At 39.2% G+C, this 23563-nt stretch overlaps 1 protein-coding gene across 1 annotated transcript; it reads right to left on the reverse strand.

Annotated features, from left to right (window-relative positions):
• Positions 1-383: 383 nt before the first annotated feature.
• Positions 384-22137, reverse strand: LOC148359522 (uncharacterized). Its single transcript, XM_088344817.1, has 19 exons — positions 22065-22137; positions 21918-21972; positions 17986-18165; positions 17663-17859; positions 17481-17584; positions 15599-15660; positions 15242-15470; positions 14451-14644; positions 13999-14124; positions 12377-12505; positions 11110-11232; positions 10643-10787; positions 8899-10142; positions 7919-8524; positions 7271-7515; positions 4575-4635; positions 3733-4201; positions 2598-2734; positions 384-1363 (listed from the first exon to the last, which is right to left on the reverse strand). Exons 3-18 carry the CDS (start codon positions 18145-18147, stop codon positions 2616-2618), a joined length of 4215 nt encoding a protein of 1404 aa, XP_088200943.1. The 5' UTR covers positions 18148-18165; positions 21918-21972; positions 22065-22137; the 3' UTR covers positions 384-1363; positions 2598-2615.
• Between the last annotated feature and the right edge of the window lie 1426 nt (positions 22138-23563).

The following is a 23563-nucleotide window of genomic DNA, read 5'->3' on the forward strand; positions in this document are numbered from 1 at the left end:
TTTCTTGGGGTTTGGACTGCATTTAAAGCAGGCCTCTTCTTACTTTCACCAATTTCATGCTACGCTTACAAATAGAAATGAAAAAAAAAAAAAAACAGGGGGCGACCCACCCCCTATACCCCCTACATAATGTGCTCTGCTGCAAACACATTTGCTTGAAGTTATATAAAAGCAGATACGTGCGATGGAAAATAATGCAGAAGGGCTCTTTAAACTCACTTTGGAATTGTGAACACATACTTGATATAAAATATTTAAACTTTTTTCAAGAAATGTAAAAATAAACCAATCATTTTCGACGGACACCAAAACAAATACATGGCTATGGACAAAGGACACAGCATCCCGGTGGTGCTTGAGCAAAATTGCAACACAGCCAAGGGAACGATTTTAGACTCAGATTTTTAATCTGGAATACATTCACAATAGGAGTTCACAATATACAAAAACAAAGGCCCTGCTCACAAATACTAACAACAAAATCTACAAATGGAAAAGGGGAAACGTATCTGACCAAAAATAATGCAAATAATGCAATAACAGTCTAATCAAACCTTACACATACAAAAGACAAACAATGCTTTTTGAAAACTAAATCACAGTTGTGAAGCATTCAAGTAAGTCGATACTGAAAGGCAAGCACGCTAAACTTGGACAGCATTTAAAGCCTTTAACACACACAACTATCAGATTATATTAAGCAACTGGTGTTAATCAAACACAGCGTTGACTTTCTGGAACAACAGGTCGGACAGACAAGTGCATCAAAAGCGAAACGCCGGAGCAGCACTGGCTCACCGTGCATCACCATACATGGAGCGGAAAGCCAGTTAGTCGCTCAAAGGATCTCTACATACTCCCACACAACATACGCGCGCACACAAGAAGATGTGTTTAAACTCCTACTCACACGCTATACTTTCACTTAAGGCGTTTGTCTGAACACCTGCACTTCACTAAAACACATGACGTCTCCCTTAATAAGCTACATGAGGAGATACAGAACAGAAAATATTTGCAACCGGCGCTCAAAAAAAAAATAAAAGTAACTTTTTTGTGTGCAAGAGATAAGAAAAAGAAATGAAAGGAAATACAAAACCCAAAGAACAAATCACTGCTTGACGGCAGCGCCACACCACGAGTCCATGAATAAATAGTTGGTGACGAATCTCTTTGGAGGGAAAAACAAGACTTGCGGTGTGGAAGCGGCAATAAATCATCACTTAACGACTTGTGATAAGTTTCTTAACGCAAGTGAGGACCGGCAGGCTATTTGCAGCTAATCAGGTGCACAGTGGAAGCGTTTGTGTTTGCAAGTGTGTTCGAGACCACAGGGTGCCCACGTTGTTCATCACTGGTGACTCTGAAAATCACAACCAAAAAGGTTATGTTTAACAACACTGTACGTTGGGAATAATGCCCCCCCCATTTATAGTAAGACAGTAAAATTGTTTTATTCAGCCTATCAAGATCCTTAAACTTTCAGTGCCATGGAAGATTATAGACGTCAAACCTCAATTTTCCAGGGCATGGAATGAATTTAATGACACCAAAGCTCATGTTTTGTTTTTAAGATACAAAGCCAACTTTGGGGTCCTAAGGGCAAACATTGGGAGTTAAAATCACTACAGTAAGGTGTGGCAAACTACGGCCCGGGAGGCCACATACAGCGTTTCAATTCGACCTTCAAAAAATAAGTGGTAAAAATCTAATGTTACCGTACATGTTAAAGAAACTAAAATAAAATTGTTTTATTGTTCTGGTGCTGTATCCTTAGTGTTCCATTTTGTGCCCCCATGACAACTATATTCTTCATTGCGGTAATGGCCAACATCCAAATTGCTGGCTACATTTTTTATTTATTCAACAAGATATTTATAAAAATCAATGCAATTGAAAACTCTTTTGAACAAATTCTGTGGCAAATCATCAAATGTAGTGCTTAGAAAAAGGGAGATATATTATTTTGCTTCAATAACTCTTATTTACGTTTTTAGTTATAAATAAATCAATTTTCAAAACTAATTGGCATAAAAAAAAAAAATAACTTACTGCCTTAACCAACCCCCAATGTTACACACACACACACAATATATATATATATATATATATATATATATATATATATGTATAAAATCTGCCATTTTCCCCCCTCCTGGCTTAGCCCCTTTTCCACAACCTTTTCACTTGATGCAGCCCGAGAATCAAAGGTTTGCCCTACCCTGCACTAAAGGTTTAAAACATGCTTGGTGCTGAATATTGCCAGTCACATTTCATGTCATTTTCAAGTAAAAAAAGACATTGGGAACTCAATGTTAAGCATTGGTCCAGGACTGCTGTTCTTTACCAAAGTCTATAAGCTTGTTGTAATTTTAGATTCATACTTTTATGACAAAATAGCGAGTCAGTCAAGAATTGTATTCATTGAAGGAAGACCGGGTTTACCAGCCATCAACGAGAAAATGATTGGGCTGTCGGTGACAGCTCATCATCTAGAAGTTGTAGGGAGATGTTTTGGATTTAGGCAGTGGGCAAGAAAAAAACTTGTGGGCCACTAACCCTACAATACACTGGCGGATATGTTAGATGTTACATACCTCTTTGGTCACCAATAATTAGTCAGTCTCGTCTTCTGGATTAACCCCCTTCTGAGTTACAGGGACGACAGCCGTCCCTAACAAGCCCCGCCTCACAATGTAAGGACACGAGGGCCCTGTGGGGATGTCTGCAAAACCTGTATGATTCAAACAACAATCATTAAGATTGGAACAGGCAAACAGGGAGGACAGATAGTTAAGTTACAGAAAGATATATTTTTTTTCTTCATTACTGACACAGTAAAGTTAAAAACTTGTTTCAATAATAAGCGTGACACAGATTTGAGGCCAGGCCACTCAAGCACAGGACAAAAAAACAAAATTTAAAACCCTAAACTGTGAGGCAGAAACACTTAAATTAGGGGTCGAGAACAAATGTCTCACGAGCCAGATGTACTTCTTGGTCGACGGTAAGATAAGGGTCATTGTAATGTTCTCTATGACTTTCCAATTTTATTGCATGCGAAACCAAAGTCGCACAGAAACCATTTGTTCAGTTCAAACACATAGGACAAAAGTTCAACTACAGTTTACTCTCAGAGTGTAACACCAATAGACCCCGTTTTGGCTGTATGTGTCGAAATAATCCTTTATAAGAAAGCTCATTAAACAATCAAGAAACTTGGTGATAAAAAATCCACAGTGCACGGTAGGGGTGGGTGGATCTCTGCACTCATAGCACACTCTCATAGGTACACCCGTATCCTTCTCGTTTGCAATATTTTGTGACATTTTTACAATTGAACACTTTATTTTAAAACAATTATGACAAAAATGGTGATCAAAATGAGCCTCAACTATCCTAACTGCGGGAGAAAGACACATTTTAATTAGTATATTTGTTATTTGGGACACATGCTCTTGTATTATTATTTCATAGATTTAATCAATTCAAACATCACTCAGTTAAACAAAAAGTGCTTGAGAATATACTTTTGTCTGGTTTGCCCTTTTTGTTGAATATTGTCTCAAAATATATAGGGTGGTTCAATTAAAAAAAAAAAAAAAGTTTTCGTGGTTCTTTGAGCCGAAAAGGTTCCCAACCCGCCCGCTACATATTATTCAACTGTAACATTGTTGTCTATTTCCTTTTTTCACTTTCTCCAGCTGCAGATTATTAATAGGCAGTAAGTACCTTTCATGACAACTTCTGGGAGACCGTAGGGTTCGTATTCGGTGTCGTCAAAAGCTGCGGACAGCTGCGTCCTGTTTCGTCGTATCCGTTCCGCAAGGCGCACCGGGTCAGCCGGGATAGGGAAGGAAGTGGAAAAGAGCATTTTGTCCGTCGTCTCTCGTCCCGTGGATTGAGCGGCTTGAAGCACACAGGGGTGAGTGTCAGCCAAGTCTTCCTCTTGGTCGGCAGTTTGCGTGTGCACGCAGTGGCTCTCAGGTGCCGCCTCAGTGCCAACAGAGCACCCCTGCTGCTCAGTTTGAGTGCTGACATTTCCGGCTGACAGTTCGCTGCTAATGCTGAAGTGTTTGGTCGCCATCCAGCTGCTCGAGTCCCCATTCAAAGTTTGTGTGGATTTTTTACCGATGTGTTCGGCAACCATGTGGTGTTCAGATACTTTATAGGGTCTAGAAAACAGCTCCTCTTCTGGGGGCTAAAATCACAAGAACATATTGCAAATTAAATCACCCGGTATTGCTGTTTTTGTTTTTATCAGATGCTGGCAGAAAAAAAAAATCATTGAAAATAATTTGAAAATATTTTAGCCCAAGGGCCTCTTTGGAATATATTTTTTCCAAGTAACAATTAACCGTAATCAATTACTTTTATAAATTCATGTTCCCAAATCCAGTTTTTATAGCAAACCGACTGGAACATGTTATACTTAACCCTGTTTATTTTCCATTAAAAATCAACAGCCTAAATGATTACAAAAGAAACACTTCTACAAAGCCCCAGTTTTTTGAAAAGAAAAAGTCTTGAAGCAGTTGCATTTGCATGTGAGCAATAACCGATAATAAGCTTACCGTGCTTGTGCCTGATGCGGGCCTGTGGAGGCGCATCTCCGGTACGTTGTTCTGCTGTATGCTTCGAGTAGAAACACATATTTTGAAAAACTGATTACCATAAAATTCGGACTATAAGCCACAACTTTTCCCCCCAAGTTTTCAACCCTGCGGCTTATGCAACGCTGCGGCCAATTTATGCATTTGTTCTAACGGCCGCCAGGTGCACCCGAGCGGTAAAGATGTAAGTGAGACGCGTGGAATATATGCGTCAGGTGTAACAGAGTTGAAATTTGATTGTTTTGATTTTTTTAAATTCTCATAAAATTTGTGTTTTTTTGTTGCATTACTGTTAAAACTCTGGTACCGCATGGGCATGTGCGACTGTCTTTTTCATTTGGCACTTTATGGGCTTCTGCGCTTGCCGTACCTTCAGCTATATCACCTCGTGCTGAAGGTAAGCTGTGCCCAATATCAGTTTGGGTAAAGGTTCATACTTTGCTAAATATAGGAGCTGCTTTGACAAACTATTTTTGTATATGAATGTATATAAATTGTGCTAAATGATGCATTTAAAAAAAGCACCGATTAAAAGTAAAGTAATGCAGCTTGAAATGATGATTACTGTAATGCAACGTTTCAATGCAACCACGCCACGATGTGCGGCATGTTGAGTGATGTCCTGTTTTGGTGTTTTTGTTAATGTTTTAGATGTATGCAGCCGTGCACAGACGCCCTGACGTATTTGTATTGTTTATTGAATGCAGGTACGTGGGAAAGCTATGTTCATTCTTATTATTAAGGTTTCACTATCAATGTGAAAAAACATTACTGGCGGAATACAGAGTTGAATAAATTGGGGTGCGAGTGACATGAGAGATTGGGAATAGTGCATTTACAACTACGGTTAACTTTGTTGTGATTGTTGCTATTGTTATATCATAACTGTTATTATTCATATTATTACTATTGTTGTTATCATTGGTGTCGCAGTGATGTTTGGTGACAAGTGGCATTATGACGTTGAGGGATGGGTACTACGAAGATTAGTGAATAAAATAGGTGACTATTGTTATTATTATAATTATTAATATCTGAGATATGTAATATGTATATCCATGAGACGTTGTTATATTAGACACAAGAGTAGAAGAGAATCTGTAAAATGTATTTAATAGGGAAGATGAAGGGGTAGGGAATATAAGCATTTGCTTCTTACTACCCCTTTTCGATCATGCTATGTAACATTATTTTGGTGTTGAGTTATTGTTTCGATCCTGTTTTTATTGTAATGTTCGAAATAAAGTCTTGATTTATTCATTCAGTTTTCAATGTGCTTGCATGTTGTTTGCTTGGCATACTTTTCGGCTATATCACCTCGTGCTGAAGATGTATGCAGTCGTGCACAGACGCCCTGACTTATTTGTGTTGTTTATTGAATGCAGGCAATAAACCGAGTGACTGTTAACCCTTGTGTCGCGCATGATTAAGGGTCATTACACAGGGAAGATGCAAGTTTAATGTAACTTCATGCTTTGTGCATGAATAAAACTAGCATGGACAAATCCTCATCATGAAAAAGGTGTCAATCGAAAGAGGAGCTCTAACTACCATATTGGAAATAATTTTATGAGTCTGTTTATTTAAAAATGGAAGTAATGTAGTGTTACCGATTACAAGAAGCAACATCCAACAAAGCAGAAATGTTTAGGGCGGATTCCTATTTCACAGTCAACATTATCTCATGTTTTGGAGTACAATTTTTTCACGGTTAGATTGTATGGATAGCCCTTCATGTAACAGCCATTTACTCAAACATTCAAAGAAGTTAAAGATGGCCGATTGGATATACTGGTGAGTTACGCTGGCTTTATAGTTTTCGGGTATCTTGTTTCAGACTGATCGTGATGTTTCTCTGATAAGTATATGAAAATGGTCATGATATATTGAATCCTAAGAGTTTAAGCTTTTTAATAATATGTGGCATGACATTTCAGTGACTGGTGACCTCGTACAGACATGTATTAGTTTATAAAAACTCTGGCGACCCACTGGTGGGCCGTCAAACGTTAATGGACCGTATATTATTGTAACTCTTTCAGTGGACTGTCTTCCTTTGTGAATATCTCATGTTTCAATGTGGGCACATGCAGCTTATAGTCCGGTGCGGCTTATGTGTGTAACAAAAATGTTTTTTCCTTTAAAAATGTACTGGGTGCGGCTTATAATCAGGTGTGGCTATAGTCCGAATTTTACAGTAATTAAAATTAAGGGAGAACATACTCTTACAACAATCTTTTTAAAATAAGTAACAGTTTTAGATGTATTTATTTGGTCTAGGGCATTGTACTATACAGGGATCAGAATGGAGATTTTCATTTTCAGCTGAAATAGCCAGGGTCCAGGAATAAAGCAGGGCGGAGCCCACCCGGCCAATTCTTCTAACGGCCGCCAGGGTGCGCCAGAGCAATAAAGGAAAGAGTGAGACAGTCGGAATGCCTTTGGGGTACAAAAACAGCGGAAATCCGCGGATCCGCGGAAAATTCTGATCCCTGACTATAGCACTTATGGGAGCCAGAATTGCTCCTTGCATTTGGCAACTCTAGTTTTATGTTTCTGTGTAGAAACTGTGACTCAATTTTCCTACTTGCAAGGGTATCAAACCTTCCTTAAAGATCTTAAGGAGGAAAATAAATCACATTGCCCATCTGTGTTACCTGGTAGAGCGTATACGACCTTGCAGCCTGTTGGTGGGACAAGAGAGCAACACCTCATCTTCTCTGATGACCAACGCTGTACTCTTCTCTGTATTGTTTTGCTGCAGTGAAGTCGTGATTTGGCCAGGAAGGGCCTGATCTGACGTGGAAGAGGGCAGAGAAGCCAATCTCCAGATGGCCAATTCCTCGTCTTTCTGCTGGGATACCTCATTGAGCTCGAGCAGATCTTTCTGTAGCGCCAACACCTGGACAGGAACGGATAAAGAATGCATTTACAGGATGCTTTCAGTCATGTTGATCCAATATCAATATACAAGAGTGTTGGATCCTCACACAAGATGCAGTATACCATTTTAACTTTTTAAGAGTAGATTACCTACAGAAGTCATGTATTACAATCGCTATTAAACACACTTAGTCACAAGTACGGTCTGGAATTCTCTAAATTTGAATGCAATGTAATAAAACGCTATTTTTCCTCATTGTATGAATTTAAAATACAAAAAAATGAATGTATTGGAATAAATGATTGAGTAGAAACAAAGCTGATAAAATCAAGTCATCCCACAATATCATTGCGCTATATATGTTAAATCATGACCGGGTTAAGAAATATCCTGTAATCACCCTGAAACTAAGAACGGATACCTTTATCTGCAGGTAGTTGATGAGCTCATGATGACTTTTTCCCAACTGTGAGGAGACACCATTTGACAAAATGGGCTCGGAGGTCAGGACGTCACATCCTGAATTTTGTGTCGCTAACACTCTGCTCAGATCCGAGAGGACGGAACCCTCCCTACTTTGTTTGTGAACTTGATCCTCACATTGGTGAGTGAGTTGGGGTGAAATAGCCTGTGCTCGACCTTTATCTTGACCAACCACAGACTCAGTGTTTATCTCAGGTAGGCCTTTGTTGCTTGAAGTCCTAACAAAGTCTTTGAAGGCATGTGGCCCAATCAATACATTGTCTACCCCGTTGGCACTCGAAGAGCCAGAAAAGTCCGTTTTGTGATTTGATTGAAGCTTGGATGAGTCAAGAGCATCCTCAGTTTCTCCTTTTCTTCTAAATCCGTCTTTCTTCTCGTGTGTTATCTTATCTTTGAGTGCATCCAGCTCTTCAATGCAGTGCCGCAGTTCATCTGCTTGGCTGACGAGGGCGACATCCTTCTGCTGCAGTTCAACAAGAAGTCCAGAGATGTACTTGCTCTGCTTCTCAAAACCTATAGTCAGCTGTTTCGTCTGACTGGTCAACTGATGAGAAAGTGTGAGAAAGAAAATGTTAATTTCGGTAACTTGGCAATATTTAGTGACAAATTTGTTGGGAATAAAAGGAAAGATTCATAGAGAAAATAGAAGTCCACACCAGTCTGTTCCAAAAGGCAATTCTTTTAACGACTTTCATACCCATGTTAAGTGGAAGCCAGCACAGTCTCTCCCATAGATGAATGAAAAAAATTGTAAGATTTTTCCCCCCCAGGGTTCTGCTAGCTCCCCCCCCAAAAAATACAAGGAAAACCCTACTTACTAGAAAATTCAACCCGTACTATTTAGGGGTGGCTCTAAGGCACTTACAGCTTACTAAATAAATTGTAAAATGTCATTGTAGAAAATGTTTTTTCCTTCACCTGATTTTGAAGGGCAGTCATTCTAATCTGAAGCTGATTAGCACGTTCTGTCTCTTGAGCCTTTTCTCCCCTCAGTCTTTCAATCTCCCTGGTGAGGTTAGAGTACTCTGTCAAGTTCTCATGGAGACCATCTGAAGAGGTGTCCCCATTGGGGCCCATTTTGTCCTCATGCAACATCATTTCTGTTTTCTGGGAGACCAGCGTATTAAGCTGATTGGCAGACTGGCAGAAGTGGGCGTACTGCTCTGGAGACGACACCTGGTTATCCGAGATGGCGATGTTGGAGTTAATTCGGTCAGATTGGAGAGTCAGGTATGTAAGTGGGCTGTTGCCACCTAGTTTTTCGTCACATAGAGATTCGTTATCTTTGAGATGCTTCAGCTCAGTAAGCTGAGCTTTCAGTTCTTCCAATCGAAGGCTCAATTCCCTTTTAGCTTCTCTCTCGGTGGCAGTGATTTGAGCCATCTCCTCTTTGTCTCTCTCTCTTCCTTCACGTTCTACGGCCAGCTGGACTTTTACTTCCCCAAGTTGCTCTTTCAATTGTAAATTAAGATGCATCATTTCCATTTCTCGGTCTTCATTAGCTGGCTTGGCCTCGTTCTGTTCCTGCTGTTCCTCCAAAGATGCCAGGGTCTTTCTCAACCTGTTATTTTCGCTCTTCTCCTTCTCCAACTGAGCCTTCCATTGTTTGTCTTGCTCCTCTCTCTCTGTGCCTAGGCTGCCGTATTTACGGCTGAGCTGTTTTAAACGCGTCCTGGCCTCCCCTTCGGCACGCCGCTGGATTTCCAGGTCGTCTAGCCGTTTCTGGAGTTCTTCACGTGTATCTCCAAGCTCTGAACGCAAAGCGTCATTCTGCATCTGGAGGTCATTGGTGTGTTTTGTATATTCAGATTCAAGCATAGTTATATCTTTCTTCCTGTCCGCAGGGGCATTGTTTAATGTAAAAGACTCCTTGTCTATGTAGTTCATTTCTTGGTGAGAACATCCAGTGTCTGCAGTGATGTGCTCAGAATCAATGCCTTCTCCGGGCTCTCTGTCGGACGGGTAAGAGAGGGAAATATCTTCTATTTGCTGGATGTCATCTTCCTTCTTCAACCCTCTAGGCAGAGCATGTTGGGTGGAAGGCCTCTTGGTGTATGCAGATGACCGAATATTATAGGAAGAAGGTTGAGACGAGAAACTTTCTCCCACAGGGCAAGCAGGGACGAGCAGTGTGCTTTCTGGGAAAGGTGTAGCTTTTTGTTCTTAAGTAGAAAACAAAACACACCAAAATTCTTTTTTAAAAAGTTCATACATTTAACAAATAAAACTTTGCAACAGTGTACCTAAAACGGATGAATACTTGTTTAACAATTGTCTGAGTTTTGTTTTCATACAAATTAGTTTAAATTGTATTTTTTTAATTATACAGCTATATGGTGTCCTAAAGATACTATTGGTCTGGCCATGACACATTTTTTTAATTAAATTTGAACATATTCAATTGAGAATTTACAATATAAATACACTTAAGGACAAGTGGTCACACACTAAATAAAAAGGTCTAAGGAGAAGTACGAGGGTAGTTTTTACGTACTTTATGCATATTATACTTCGTCCAAACTTAAATTAGAGAATAATGAAAGAGACATATTAAGAGTTGTGGTGGGATGTACTGATTAAACTGAAATGTTTTGTTACAGATGATAGCAAAATCCAATATACATATTAGACAGTAGATTATTCTTCGACTCAGGTAGTTTACTTTTCACAACTTGCAGTTCTTTGAGAAGACGAAGGGCATCGGCTCGCTCGTCTGCTAGTCTGCTTGTCTCTTCCTCAAGTGCTTGCTCTCTTTTCTTGCTCTGCTCCAGATTTAGAGCCACACCCTCCGCGTTAAGCGTCAACTCCTAACCACCAAAAAAAAAAGAAAGAAAAAAGAACACTTAAACCTTGTTTGCAACTATGCTGAAATCTAGTTTTGACAACAAGAAAAAGGACTCCCAGAAATTATGGAAACGTTGAGAGTGCAAACTCATCATCAAATATTGTAAATAGTTTGATGAACAAAAACATTTCCTGATATTATTTATTCAATACACACTTAATGCATTTCCTTGATGCACATATGGTACATTAAGAGATTGTTTAAAAATTTACAGTTCTCGCTTGCCATTTTCATGTATAATAGATGTGTGCAGACAGATTAGAATGTACATTACTGTTGTTTACCTTCAGTTTTGCTTGTATGTGAGTCTCATTTTTCTGACTCTCCTGCAGTTGTCTCTCTGTGAATTTGACTTTCTCCTTAATAGACTCAAAGTCTTTTTCCAACACTTGCTTCTGCTGAGACAGCTGTAATGAGGCGGATGGATGGATGGAATTAGCTATAAGGTATTCAAATAAAAAATGCAAAGCCTGCATGGTAGTGATAATGACAAAATGCTTCAATAAGAGAACACTGACAAATGGCTGTTTAATAAGACTGACAGGACAGTTGCAGGAACAAAATAGGGTGACAAATGAGCGTTCAAAGACTTCGACCAAAAAGAATTAAAAAGGAGGACTAGTAGAAAAATGAAAACATCATTTTGTATGGAAATTACATCAATATTTTAATTGTATGTGGATGATATTGTTTGCCGCCACCAACATTTAAGCAGTGTACAAATATTTTAAAATGACACAAATTGTTAATAATTTGATTTCAAATTTATCATTTAAAACATGCAACTAGCAGGAACACAAAAACAATGAATGCTGGAATTAATTTTCTTTAAGATTTATGCATGCACACGCTTAGGCAAAAGATCCTAATGTTTTTTTTTTTACAGTAAACAGATTTTTTTTGTTGCTCTCTAGAAACATCTTAACAAATACAAAACATGTATGCGTTTTACTTATATGTACATCAAATTAACACACCAACCAAAAGTTAAAAAGGCTTAAAAATGGCAGAAAAGAATAATGATTTGTGAAGATATGATAATTTTCCTATGTTGCAACGCCCAAAAGTGAGTCATGAACAATGAATATCACGACAATTTACATGCAGTACTGTACTCAAACCTTCCATTTGCCTTATTGCATGCTTTAGACCTCTTTCTGAGAACAAATAATGAGTTATGGTTTGACGTCACACTGCCATACACACAAAACCTTTCTGTGCCTTTGCTTTACCTTTGCCGCTCAACCTTGCCACTGGGGAGAGGAAACCGCAAGAGGAAAAAGGAATGACCAGAGATTAAAAGAGGTGGAAGGAAAACAGAATGAATGCGGGCAAACTGAATAAGATGGCGAGAGCAACAAAGGAAAACATGAGAGTGGGTGACGAAGTGAGATAAGTTTATTGACCTTTGGCACATTCAAGCGAGGAGGCCTGATAAGGAAAGAAGACACGAATGTGGGAAAAGATAGCAGTAGACAATCAGCTATGGGTGCAACTTGTTTTTTTTTTTTTTTCTCTTTCCAATGCTTGCTAAAGACTAACTAGGCTCACCTTGTCAACTTGGGCTTGCTGGGCATTGTGAAGCGTCCTGGCCTGCTGCAGCTCTTGATTCAGTTTATTTGCTTCCTGTTGATACTGTTTCTCCATGCACTGCTTTTCCTTCTGAAGCTCTAGCAGGTCCTGAATGCAAGTAAAGATTTTTTCTTTCTTGTAAGAAGAGGTACAGCGAGACTTGATAAGCAATAAAAAGATTTGCTGGTAAATTCTCAACTCAAATGCATTTGAAGGGACACTATGTAATATTTGACCAGTAGATGTCGCTGTATTACGGAGGGAAACCAAAAACAAGTGTTATCAAGCACAGCAAAGAATACATACTACAGAAACTCTAAGTGACCTAACGACACTATTTCTTTTTTCATTTTTTTGCCCAGCCTTTTCCAGTAGCAGCACAAGGGGAGGTAATTATGTCAGCTCCCTTTTGGTGAGCCTCATGTTATGCCAAATAAATAAAAAGATCCTAGAAAATTCTTCTACGAGTACCATAGTACTTCTTTATGCAAACACTAGCAATTCGGTATACAAGTTTTATTTGCAACAAAAACCTTGCTCACCACACAAAGGAAAACCCAGTTCACAAGCAGTCTCAGAGGCTACCACTAGAGACCACTGACTGCTCATTTGCTCAATGCCAAAATTAGCTTGTCCAGTTTGAGCATTCGAACTACTACAGGAAAATAAAATTGTGCTGTAAAATATATGTGTGTGTTAATTTAAAATTACAGTAACTTTATTTTTACTTGTACAGTAAATGCTTACGTATCATCAACAGTCTCTCGATCTCATACCCGTCAACCTCTGCCAATTGCTTCTCTTATATTAATTGCAAATCCTAATTAAGTGATAATAAACCTTAAAAAAAATGCGGCACCTATTTACTTACAAATTATGGAGAATACCGCCACAATATTAGTAAGCTACGATAAAGTTGTCATCGGCCAAGAGTGACATAAACGATCCATATTAAAAACAAAATGGGCAAGACAAGATTGATCTTTTTGATTTACCCGTATAAAATATGTTATATGACGTACACAATTTGAAATGATAAAAAAAAAGCATCAAATACGACAAACACGTACAAAGTGATAGGTATGCAATCTCTATCACTCTTCCTTAAAAACGCACCCTCCCAACCACTGCCCCTTGAACACAAGAATCTTAGTGAAGATGACCTGCCTCTAGCACAAGTGCTCATAATAAACATTTTATTTTCTAACACATTTTGGTTTGTTAATACCATCTCATTGATCTTATTACTGTATGTTTTATGTTTAATTCATATTTGAATGTGTTTCAGTGATGAGGAAGATGTATTTTATAGCCATTTTGGGTTCACTTGTGATACTTTTGGAAGGTGTGGAAAGGGCTAAATAGTTTTCAATTATGTTTTATCGGTATAACTTGCTTGTTACATGAGTAATTTGAGCTACAACTGCGATCCTAGAACAAATTAAGCTCGTATGAAGAGGTACCACTTTATTTTGCACATTTATGAGAAAGTTTTTGTATTTTTGCTTAACATTCAAATCATTTTTTAATCTCTAAAAGGCGCTAGATAATACACAATGTCCCTTTAAAAAGCATTGTTGTCTGCCTTTGTCCAACCTCACCTTCTGATGCTGCTTGTCCTGCTCCTTGGTGCGTTGTTGATGCTGAAGTCTGCTACTCTCGGCGTTCTGCCGCTGACATTTGAGCTCCTCTTGAATCTGCTTGAGTCTCTGCTCGGCTCCTGATGCCTGGAAAAGACACAAAGTGTTCATCACTTCAGTTTCTGTAGCACTCGAGTCCAATTGCTAGTTACTAAATCAAGCAATGACTTCGGCAGAACATTACAAAATGAGGAAAAAAGGTAGAATTACCCAGCTATTGTTTGAGTGATAGCTTAGTCAGACCTATTCATCGGATTATTTTAAATACCCTCAGAGAAATTGTGAAAATAAAAACGTTGGAAAATAAGCACTTTGTTTTTGTTTCGGGTTTTTTTCATATTTAGGGGGAGTCAGATAAACTCTAAAAATGATGAGACAAAGTAAATGACAGGGCAGCAGTGTAATGTTCTTACCCTTTCACTCTCCTGTGAGATTCGTGCATGCGCCGCGCAGAGCTCATTTTGCGCTCTCTGCAAGCTGAGTTCAGTTGCGGCCATCTTCTTTTTGTCCTGTGCCATTTCTTCCTGAAGTGACTTGAGCGTCTTCGCCTTTATGCCTAGCTCTTCCTCAAGAGAGGCCGCACGATGGCGCATTTGTGACAACGATGCTGGAGGACAGAAAACACACAAGGATTACTGGGTGGAAGTTACTTGTGTTCATGCTGTATTTGTGACTAAAATATCCTCGCTTATTTGTGTAACTAAGTGTATTTAGATAGGCTCTTGTGTCATGACAGAGCTAAAAGAATACTACCAACAAATCAAATGTGTTTGCCTTTCAGATAAACTACTCCAATGATATAGTGCTCCATCCCATGTACGCAGAATTTTACCTTCCTAGTTACAACCTTCCAAGTTGGTTAATGATTCAGGTTTAACAGAAGGACAACATTCCTGGCATGATTCGGAAAGAGGGCATGTTTCTGATCTGAGAAAACATGTATAGTTTTTATCTTACCAGTATCCCACTGGGAACGTAATAAACACACAAATACACACCTTAGGTAAACACTGAAATAGAACACTAGTGTTAAAACTCACTCTAGCCCCTGATTACTACATTGTGTACTGTTGCAGCAAAAAGCATAAATTAATATATCCGCCCTGAACTTCCCAAGGCACACTATCTGTCTCTTGGGAAATATAATTTATCATGGTTTTAATTATTACAAGCGAATAATGTGCCTTTACTTGTCTGCACTCACAGTCTGCTTTTGTGTTGAGGTCTTTCTCCCTGTCTGGCACCTCCTGCTTTGACTGGAGATCAACAGTGGGTGTCTGGGGAGAAGATGGAGATGTTTTCCTGGCCGCTGGCCTGGGGTCGTCCCGCTCCCACGGAAACGCAGCGAAAGAGTCTGTTTGGAGACTACAACGACTACTCTTGTGTTGTCCCGGCAACATTGGAGACAGAGAGTCAGGGAACTGGAGCCGGTGCTGAAATACCGGACAGATTACAAACAAAGATTTCCCAACCAACATAAGTCATCTAAAAATTGATAACATAACAAGCACTAGCACAATCTAATCACATAATCCCACGCAATTCATCATGTTGCGCTTACTCGGATGTGCGGAGAGCTATGAGGTTCCTCGTTCTGCACTGCCCTCTCATCCTTTCGGCTGCCTGAAAGACAAAAACACAACATTTGAAAAATTTCAGTTGTTCAAACAGAAGAAGCATGAACAGTGAAGTGGTCTGAGGATGGACAAGGAAAGACATCACAGTCCACGGGGAGAAAGAGCCTGAGAGAGGATCTGAGCCCCCAGGGATTTGACCTTCTAACCTCTCATCTCACAATACAAATACAGTTGCACAGAAAGACTGAAGCAATCCTAGGATTAAGTCAAGTCAAGTTTATTTGTATAGCCCTTCATCCCAAGAAGTCTCAAAACGCTTTACAGACTACACACTAATCTGACATATCGGAAAAGACACTCAGACTCAGGACAGCATCAATATTGAGCATAGTAATTGCAGCTTTGCTTTTTACGGGTTGAAAAACAGCAGGACATGTACATTGCTATTTCACAAACAGAATCAAGCAGTTTAAGGAAGAAACTGAACTTTGTTTGTGTAAGCAGCTACAAAAATAACTTGTTCACGTCCATTTCTCAATTGAAGAAAAAAATAAAATCAGCGGGGAAATGTCTAGCACAGAAAAGTAACACATGGTGCCACAGTTAAAACACTTGTTTGCGGACTGTGTCCGCAGCAGTCAATCTTAATCAACTAGCACAGCAGTCAATGTTAATTGGCATTACAAATACGCAGGAGTATTGTACGGACTAAAATTCAGGGTTAAAGTAAGAAAATAATTAAGGCCTGGTGGAAAAATATATATAAGGAATTAGCACTTAGCATCTTCAAAAATATGTAGAGTGAAGGACCCCGTGACCCTACTGAGGATAAGCTGTGCAGAAAATGGATGGATGGGTGGAAAAGAGAGGGATATATAGAGTAGTGTTTCTCAACCAGTGTGCCATGAGAGCTTAACTGGTGTGCAGCAGGACAATTGCTTAGAGACAGTGTGAAATATATAGTGCCTCCTAGTTGTACAAAAATACTTTCAGTAAAGAAAACAACAACAACAACAAAATTTAAATACTAGACAAAAGTACATGAACTTACCATTCTTAATTTTTTATTTTATTTTTTAAATCATAAGTCGAGAAATTTGTATTTCTTTTACATAGTGGAAATCCCTACTTAGGTTGTCGCCATGTTTGTCTGCCATGTTGTTGCTTGCTGTGGCAATGGTTTTTGTTCGCATTAGACCACAGTGCTGTCTAGTGGTTAAATCTATTCACAAAGGTGTCTAGTTGATTGGTATCTGTACTATCTTCCGGTGAACAGCAGAATACCTTTCATATTGTTCAATGTCAGCAGATTTATTTTCAGACTAAGGAAGTAGTACTAAGAAATATTTTCTGTAACTACTTTTTTTCAATGTTGTTTGAACTTACAAAGCAAAAACTGGACGCTTGCACCACTGTCAGATATATTTTTTTTCACTTAAAAAAAAAAATTAAACCGTTTTTATTACTTTACTAAAAAAAAAGTTTCAAATCTATACACAAAAAAATAAGACAAAACAAAAACAATATTAGTAAATTACCACTTCCACCTCCTGAGAAACAGCAGCCACAAATAACAATGACAGTGATGTTTATCACTACCCACGACAATGACAACACCTCATATTGTTAATTTATGATAAGTTATAGTTTTATTTAACAATCTTCAAATTAAAATATGAAACTAGAGTACTGACTTACTTTATTAATCACTTTCTATTGACTCCGAGATATTTTCAATGAAAATAGTGTGCTTCGGGTCAAAACTAGTTGAGAGACACTGCCATTAACAATCTGGCGATCTCTTTTCTTTGGATTACAATCAGATTAAAATCTTTCGCTGTGTAATATTTTCAGTTAGGAGCGTACCATGGTGCTCCCATGGGGAACTTGTACTCCAGCAGGGTGTGGAAAAAACAGTGTGGTCAGCAGACGTGCTGCCATTCTGCAGCTTTTCTAGTTCGGCTTCTAGTCTGTAAAGATTAGACGTGATTGTCGTGAAAACAGCTTTTGTCATATCAGGTCTTTAAATTAATCTTAATGCACTGTACCTTTTAATTTCCTGGGTGAGTTTGTTGTTGACAGTCCGTGCGGCATCCAGCTGACCTTCCAAAGAGCAGACTTGAGCCTGTTTGCTCTGAAGTTCCTGGGAAAGTCGCTGCCCCCCATTCACTGCCACCTGGGCCTCCTCTCTGACACTTTGGAGCTCCCTGTGCACAGCATGGAGCTCTGTGCGGACTTCCTCGTACTATAAAAGGGATGACAAGTGATGAATTAAGTAATAATAAGCACCCCTGATTCTGATAACTAGGTTTTCCAAGCAATTAATCAGGGTGGTTGTGTGATGCTAAACAAATTTCTTAGCAGCTTGTACCTTGACAGTTTGCTTGTCATGGCTAATGTGGATGTTGTCCAGTTGCAGCTGCTTCTGCTTGTTGTCTCTAGATAAACGCTCTTTTTGCGTCTGCAACTCCTTCACCTTTTGAAGAACCCGTCCCGAAAGACCTGTCGTCCAGTCGTCTTCCGCCCAGCTCATTACTGTTTTTTCTTAGGCCTAACAAAAAAAAACAACAATACGTTTTAGGCATCCGATGTACACCAATGAGTTATTAGGTATTTAGGGATTTATTGCATAACCACATTTTGACAATCACTGTAGTTAGCTATTTTACTGCAGTATTTCCCTCAAAAATACGAGGTAAGAGCCAGTCCCCAGAGTACTGACAGTCAGCTGCTGAGGGGGTTGAGCTACCGACGTGTAAGCAGGAAGTACACAAATGTTGAATAAGACGCTCGTGGATGTTTATGTCAAAACAAAAAAATCGTCCCACTTGGCTTCCCAAAACAAGTGTTATGTTGTTATGGAAATGATCACCAAGGAAGACGCAGCGGGGTCGTCTCCAATGGGGCAGCTGTGACTCAATGTTTCATAACATTTGAGGCACCCGGGGGTTGAAAATAAATCCAGTTTCTCAACATGTTTGACATTCTAGAATGTGCTTTCTCAACGCACAACGGTATATATTTATTTTTCTTTTAGAAAGTGAAACCGGAAATGAAGATGTTCCCAATATTAAAATGTCAACTGACCAAAGCTGCTATGGAATCATTTGCAACACTGATTGTCCTTCAGCCTCAAAGCAATCCTCTCAACATGTGATGATAAAGACCTGCAGTTGATAAAGATTACAACACAAAATCTTAAACAATTGATGCCAGACTGCATCATATTTTTTTAACCCATAACTGGGGATTTTGGTGGACATGAGAGAAGTAAGCTCTCAATGTGACTGAGGGTCAGGCGTTGTCCCCATAGGTTCGGCTTTTAATGCTCATCTGGTACTCAGAAATCTGCCTTTTGTCCAATCAAATCAGTGTGCCCCCACCTTTTTTGGGACAAGGCAATTTTTTCGTTAAATAATCTCAGGGAAAATAGTCTGTTGAAAACATAAAAATTCATTCTTGCCACCAGTTTCATGTTTTATTCTTAAATGTAAATGTTCATGTTGCCTAAATTCACAATGTAAAGCTTTTCTTATCATTTTTGGCCACAGTTGCTCAGGAAGTAGTATAGGTAATTCATTTGGGTCAGTACTGTTGCTGTATTTGGGGATATTACTATATTTTAAAACTGTTTTACTATATTTTTTGTTTATTTTTCTAGAGAGATAAAAAAAATACTTGATATGAGGAAAACTTATCTGCATTCTAAATGTATTATTCCATTTTATAGTTTGTTCAACTACGCATACAACATTTTTAGTCACCTCTTTTCTCCTATCATCCATATTTCCTTTCCATTCTTTCATAAGACAATAATTAAATTCATCAAAATTATATGCAAAATGTTTACTTTAGAGCTTCAATTTGAGCGTCTCACCCGGGAACTGGAGGTTGAGAGGCAAGTGGAAAGATGCAGCAGACTTGGGGCTGGAAGTTGTAGGTAATGAAACGATTTAGCAAGCACAAACGGCTGCACAGCAACCCAACACATTACTTTTTTTTATTTTTTTTATTAATCCCTTGCTTAACCTAATAGAATATACATTTTACTATCATTATGGTTGGACAGCTAGCCTGAATATTGTGAATGGAGTTGAAGTCATTGGGAAATAGCCTAGATGGTAAGGCGCCCGCTTTGAGACTGGGAGGTCGCTGGTTCGCGCCTTGGCCGAGTCATATCTAAGACTTATAACATTGGTAAAATGGCGGCGCCCTCTGTTGGCTGCGGCTGCATCGGCTCGCTACAACGGGTCAGGTGTATCGACATTTCGTTCAGTGTACATTGTTACAAAGAATGACAATACAAAGGAAATTATTATTATTATTATTATTAAAATCAAAGTATTGAAATGTCTCGATGTTAACTATCACAATTTAAAAGGTATTTATTGTTTTAGTAACAATGACCCTGCGTAGTCTACAAAAAAAATATAATGTTGTTTTTTTAATGTAGTGAGTTTTTCCTTGCCCTCATGTGGGTTTTAAAGATCATGGGATCCTGTAATAATACTCTGTAGTCAGTACATTCAACACATTCGCCTAACACGCGAAAAGACCCCGGTTTGAGAACGGGTGGAAACATATAGATAGATAGATAGATACTTTGTTCATCCCCGAAGGGAAATTCACATTTCCAGCAGCATCCCTGAGCTGAGAACAATCGAGAACAATCGAAAATAACACGGGAGCTGCTGGAGTGGCTGCCATTCGTGACGGCGCCGGAAGAAAAGATTCAATTTGAATCATGTACAAACAAACAAACAATTGAATCATGTACAAACAAACAAACAAAATATTCATGTTTCAATAATAATAATAATAATAATAATAATTAAGTGGAGTGTTAATAAAATGGGTGGAAAATAATTTCTGATACTGATATAATATGTTGGCCTAGAGAGGGATGTGTGCCACCAGGCTGTACTTGACCAAGAAACACCACGTGTTTCCCCTAAAACTCTCGTAGTTAAGGGATTCAACCAACCAACCAACAAGTCTGTAATAGTCTGTGCAGCCCTTGGAGACTTCTTGTGATTAAGGGCTATACAAATAAACATGACTTGACTTTATCATGTTTTTGGAATGCAATCCTAAACAGCTTCTTGTGACAAAATAACATTTTAAATACATGTCCCTGTACAACCTCTTAACCAGAGAATTTGTATATGAAGAGAAAATTGTAATCTGCTGCCACCAACTAATATGGAAGAATGTTAAAAGTTATTTTGCCAATCACTGGATTATATTGAATAATGGGATGCTTTTTGCAAAGATAAAATTGGGAAATTTACTGTGGCACACTGGTTGAAAAACACTGGATTAAGATAAAATAATCCTTTATTAGTCCCACAATGGGGAAATGTCTTTTGTTACACATGTCAACATATTTGTTTTCCCCATATTTTACAAGATTTATGATTACTTCAGGTTGTGTACGCCGTAAAACAATTTCTGCACAGGATTTCTTTTAAATATACTACCAAGTATAACAAGAAAACACTAGATTTACTGCAATTGGGGATAGAACTGAGAAAGACGCTGAAAAAAATGTTTATTTCGTAGATAAAATAAGCTTGTTTGGATAAATTATCTATGTTTTTATTCTACACAGTCTCGCTGTGAATACATAGGTGATTCGTTGTGTTTGTAAGGTTTATTATTGCTTGATAAGGGGGAATTGCAAACATTGATAAAGGGGAACAATTGGCTGAAGTTAACAGGTATGATGATGCATTATTTTAAGAAAACTATTGAAGCAAGGGGGGTCATTTAAAAAGACAGGTGCTTATTTCTTTATTTACTGTATGTTAGTACATTTTTAGTCACCTCCTTTCTCGTTATTCCCTCCTTTATCCCATCTTCCCTTTATATTCTTTCATCCACCCTAGCTCCTTTATAATTTGCCTTTATGTCCTCTTTGAGTTGTCTGCTCCTTTCATCCTGCCTTTGACTCTTCTTCTTTCCTGACTATATCTTAATTCTTTTTTTTCCTCCTATATTTTTACCTCTCGAACATAATTCCACCAAACTCCATATTCCAGGTCTAATAGCTATCACCCAAATCACTGTTTAAGATGTGCGTATTCAGAATTTGTTTCATCGTTTTTGTGTGTGAAGGGTGTAGTCAGAGACCAGTGGCTGGACATATGTTTTAACCCAGTTTCGGTCGATGACAAAACAAATTGGGTGACCGCCAATTGTATCTTTATGAGCGGCAAGAATAGGTTAACTTTACCACGAGTAGCAGTCTGTCAATGAAGCGACACCGAAACCTAAAAGACACAAAAGCAACTCCTTACTTACCATGTACTTTTCTGGGAGGTGACAATAGAGCGCCAACCAGCAGGCAGCTATACGCCTAGTAACAGTCCGGCAAAGTAACAAAACAGAAGTTTTCGGGGTGGAGAAGGTCCGTTAATGGCCGTCTGGTGTTGTTTCGTTTCCGCTTACCCGATAACAAATAGGTAACAGATGGATGCGCTTCGCGTGCAGCCGACAAGAGCTGGAGGAAGGTAGTGGCACGAGGCAGGGCGTGGCTTAGTGACGTGGGGGAAGTCCTTTTAGGGGGAAATCTGCGCGGTTAGTAGGCTTGTGCGACCTCTGGTGGACATATGGTGGACATCCATTATCTGTGCCGCTTATCCTCAGTAGGGTCGCGGGTGCTGGAGCCCATCCCAGCTATCTTTGGGCAGTGGGTAGGGGTCACCCTGAACTGGTTGCCAGCCAGTTGCAGGGCACACAGAAACACTCACTCGTCATTGTGACACATTGCCTTTCAGGAGACCATCATACATATTGTTATTGGTTTAAGTTAAAAGCCTCATTACGAAGCCTTCCAATGAGTTGAAATCAGTTATACAAGCTGCACAGACTTCATACCTGTCAACCTCCACGGCTCCATGCTCGTACAAACTGTCGTATTTTCCCTAACAAAATACAAAATAATCTTACACCATGTGTATATATATATGGCAGCACAGTGGTTAGCGCTTGTGCGGCACAGTTCATGTCATGGGAACCTCCTGCGTGGGTTCAAATCCAGCTCCAGACTTCCTGTGTGGAGTTTGTATGTTCTCCCCGTGCTTGCGTGGGTTTCCTCCGGGCACTCCGGTTTCCTCCCACGTTCCAAAAACATGCATTTCAGGCGAATTGGCCGGTCCAAATTGTCCCTAGGTGTGAATGAGCGAGTGAGTTGTCTGTCCCCGTGTGCCCTGCGATTGGCTGGCAACCAGTTCAGGGTGTCCCCTGCCCACTGCCCGGAGATGGCTGGGATGGGCTCCAGCCCCCCCGCGACCCTAATGAGGATAAGCGGTACGGCTGATGAGATATATATATATATATATATATATATTTTTTTTTTTTTTTTTTTCTTTCAGAATGATGCATGATGGGAAATCCCCAGACGGCAGACACATGCACACAGTAGCATCAAACCGCTCGCTTCGTTTGCAACAAAAAAAACATACCGATAGAGGCTTCCGCAGCAAACTCGTTAGACTTGATTGATTTGCCGTTTCGTGATAGTCAGTGTTTACGGGATGGTACCCATAATTGACAAATTTGCGGTTTTCCGTACAGATTTTCTTGTACGTCGTACACGTCTTAAAATGCATAATAAACATACTGTGTACGGCAAAAACACAGGTTGACAGGTATGAGGCTTTCACTGGAATTGAAATTTGCATGTTTTAATTTACAGTAAAATTCCACTAAGAATAGAAATGAACACCCTGAAGCAGGCACTTGGTCTGTTTGGGCTTAAACTGTTCAATGTGTGTCATATGTTCGTAGTCACGCTGCAACTTTAAATTTTCAGGGAAGGAAAGGGTAAGCAATTTCTTATATCGTAAAGTAATCTGTGATACCATTCTAAAAAAACTATATTTAGCCAACTATCAATTTAAACACGAAGAGGAAGTTTGTACGAGTACCAGACTCTTTTTTTCAAT

The sequence above is a fragment of the Urocampus carinirostris genome, chromosome 9 (genome assembly GCF_059441175.1).
Source record: "Urocampus carinirostris isolate Australia breed hairy pipefish chromosome 9, RoL_Ucar_1.0, whole genome shotgun sequence".
Classification (NCBI taxonomy): domain Eukaryota; kingdom Metazoa; phylum Chordata; class Actinopteri; order Syngnathiformes; family Syngnathidae; genus Urocampus; species Urocampus carinirostris.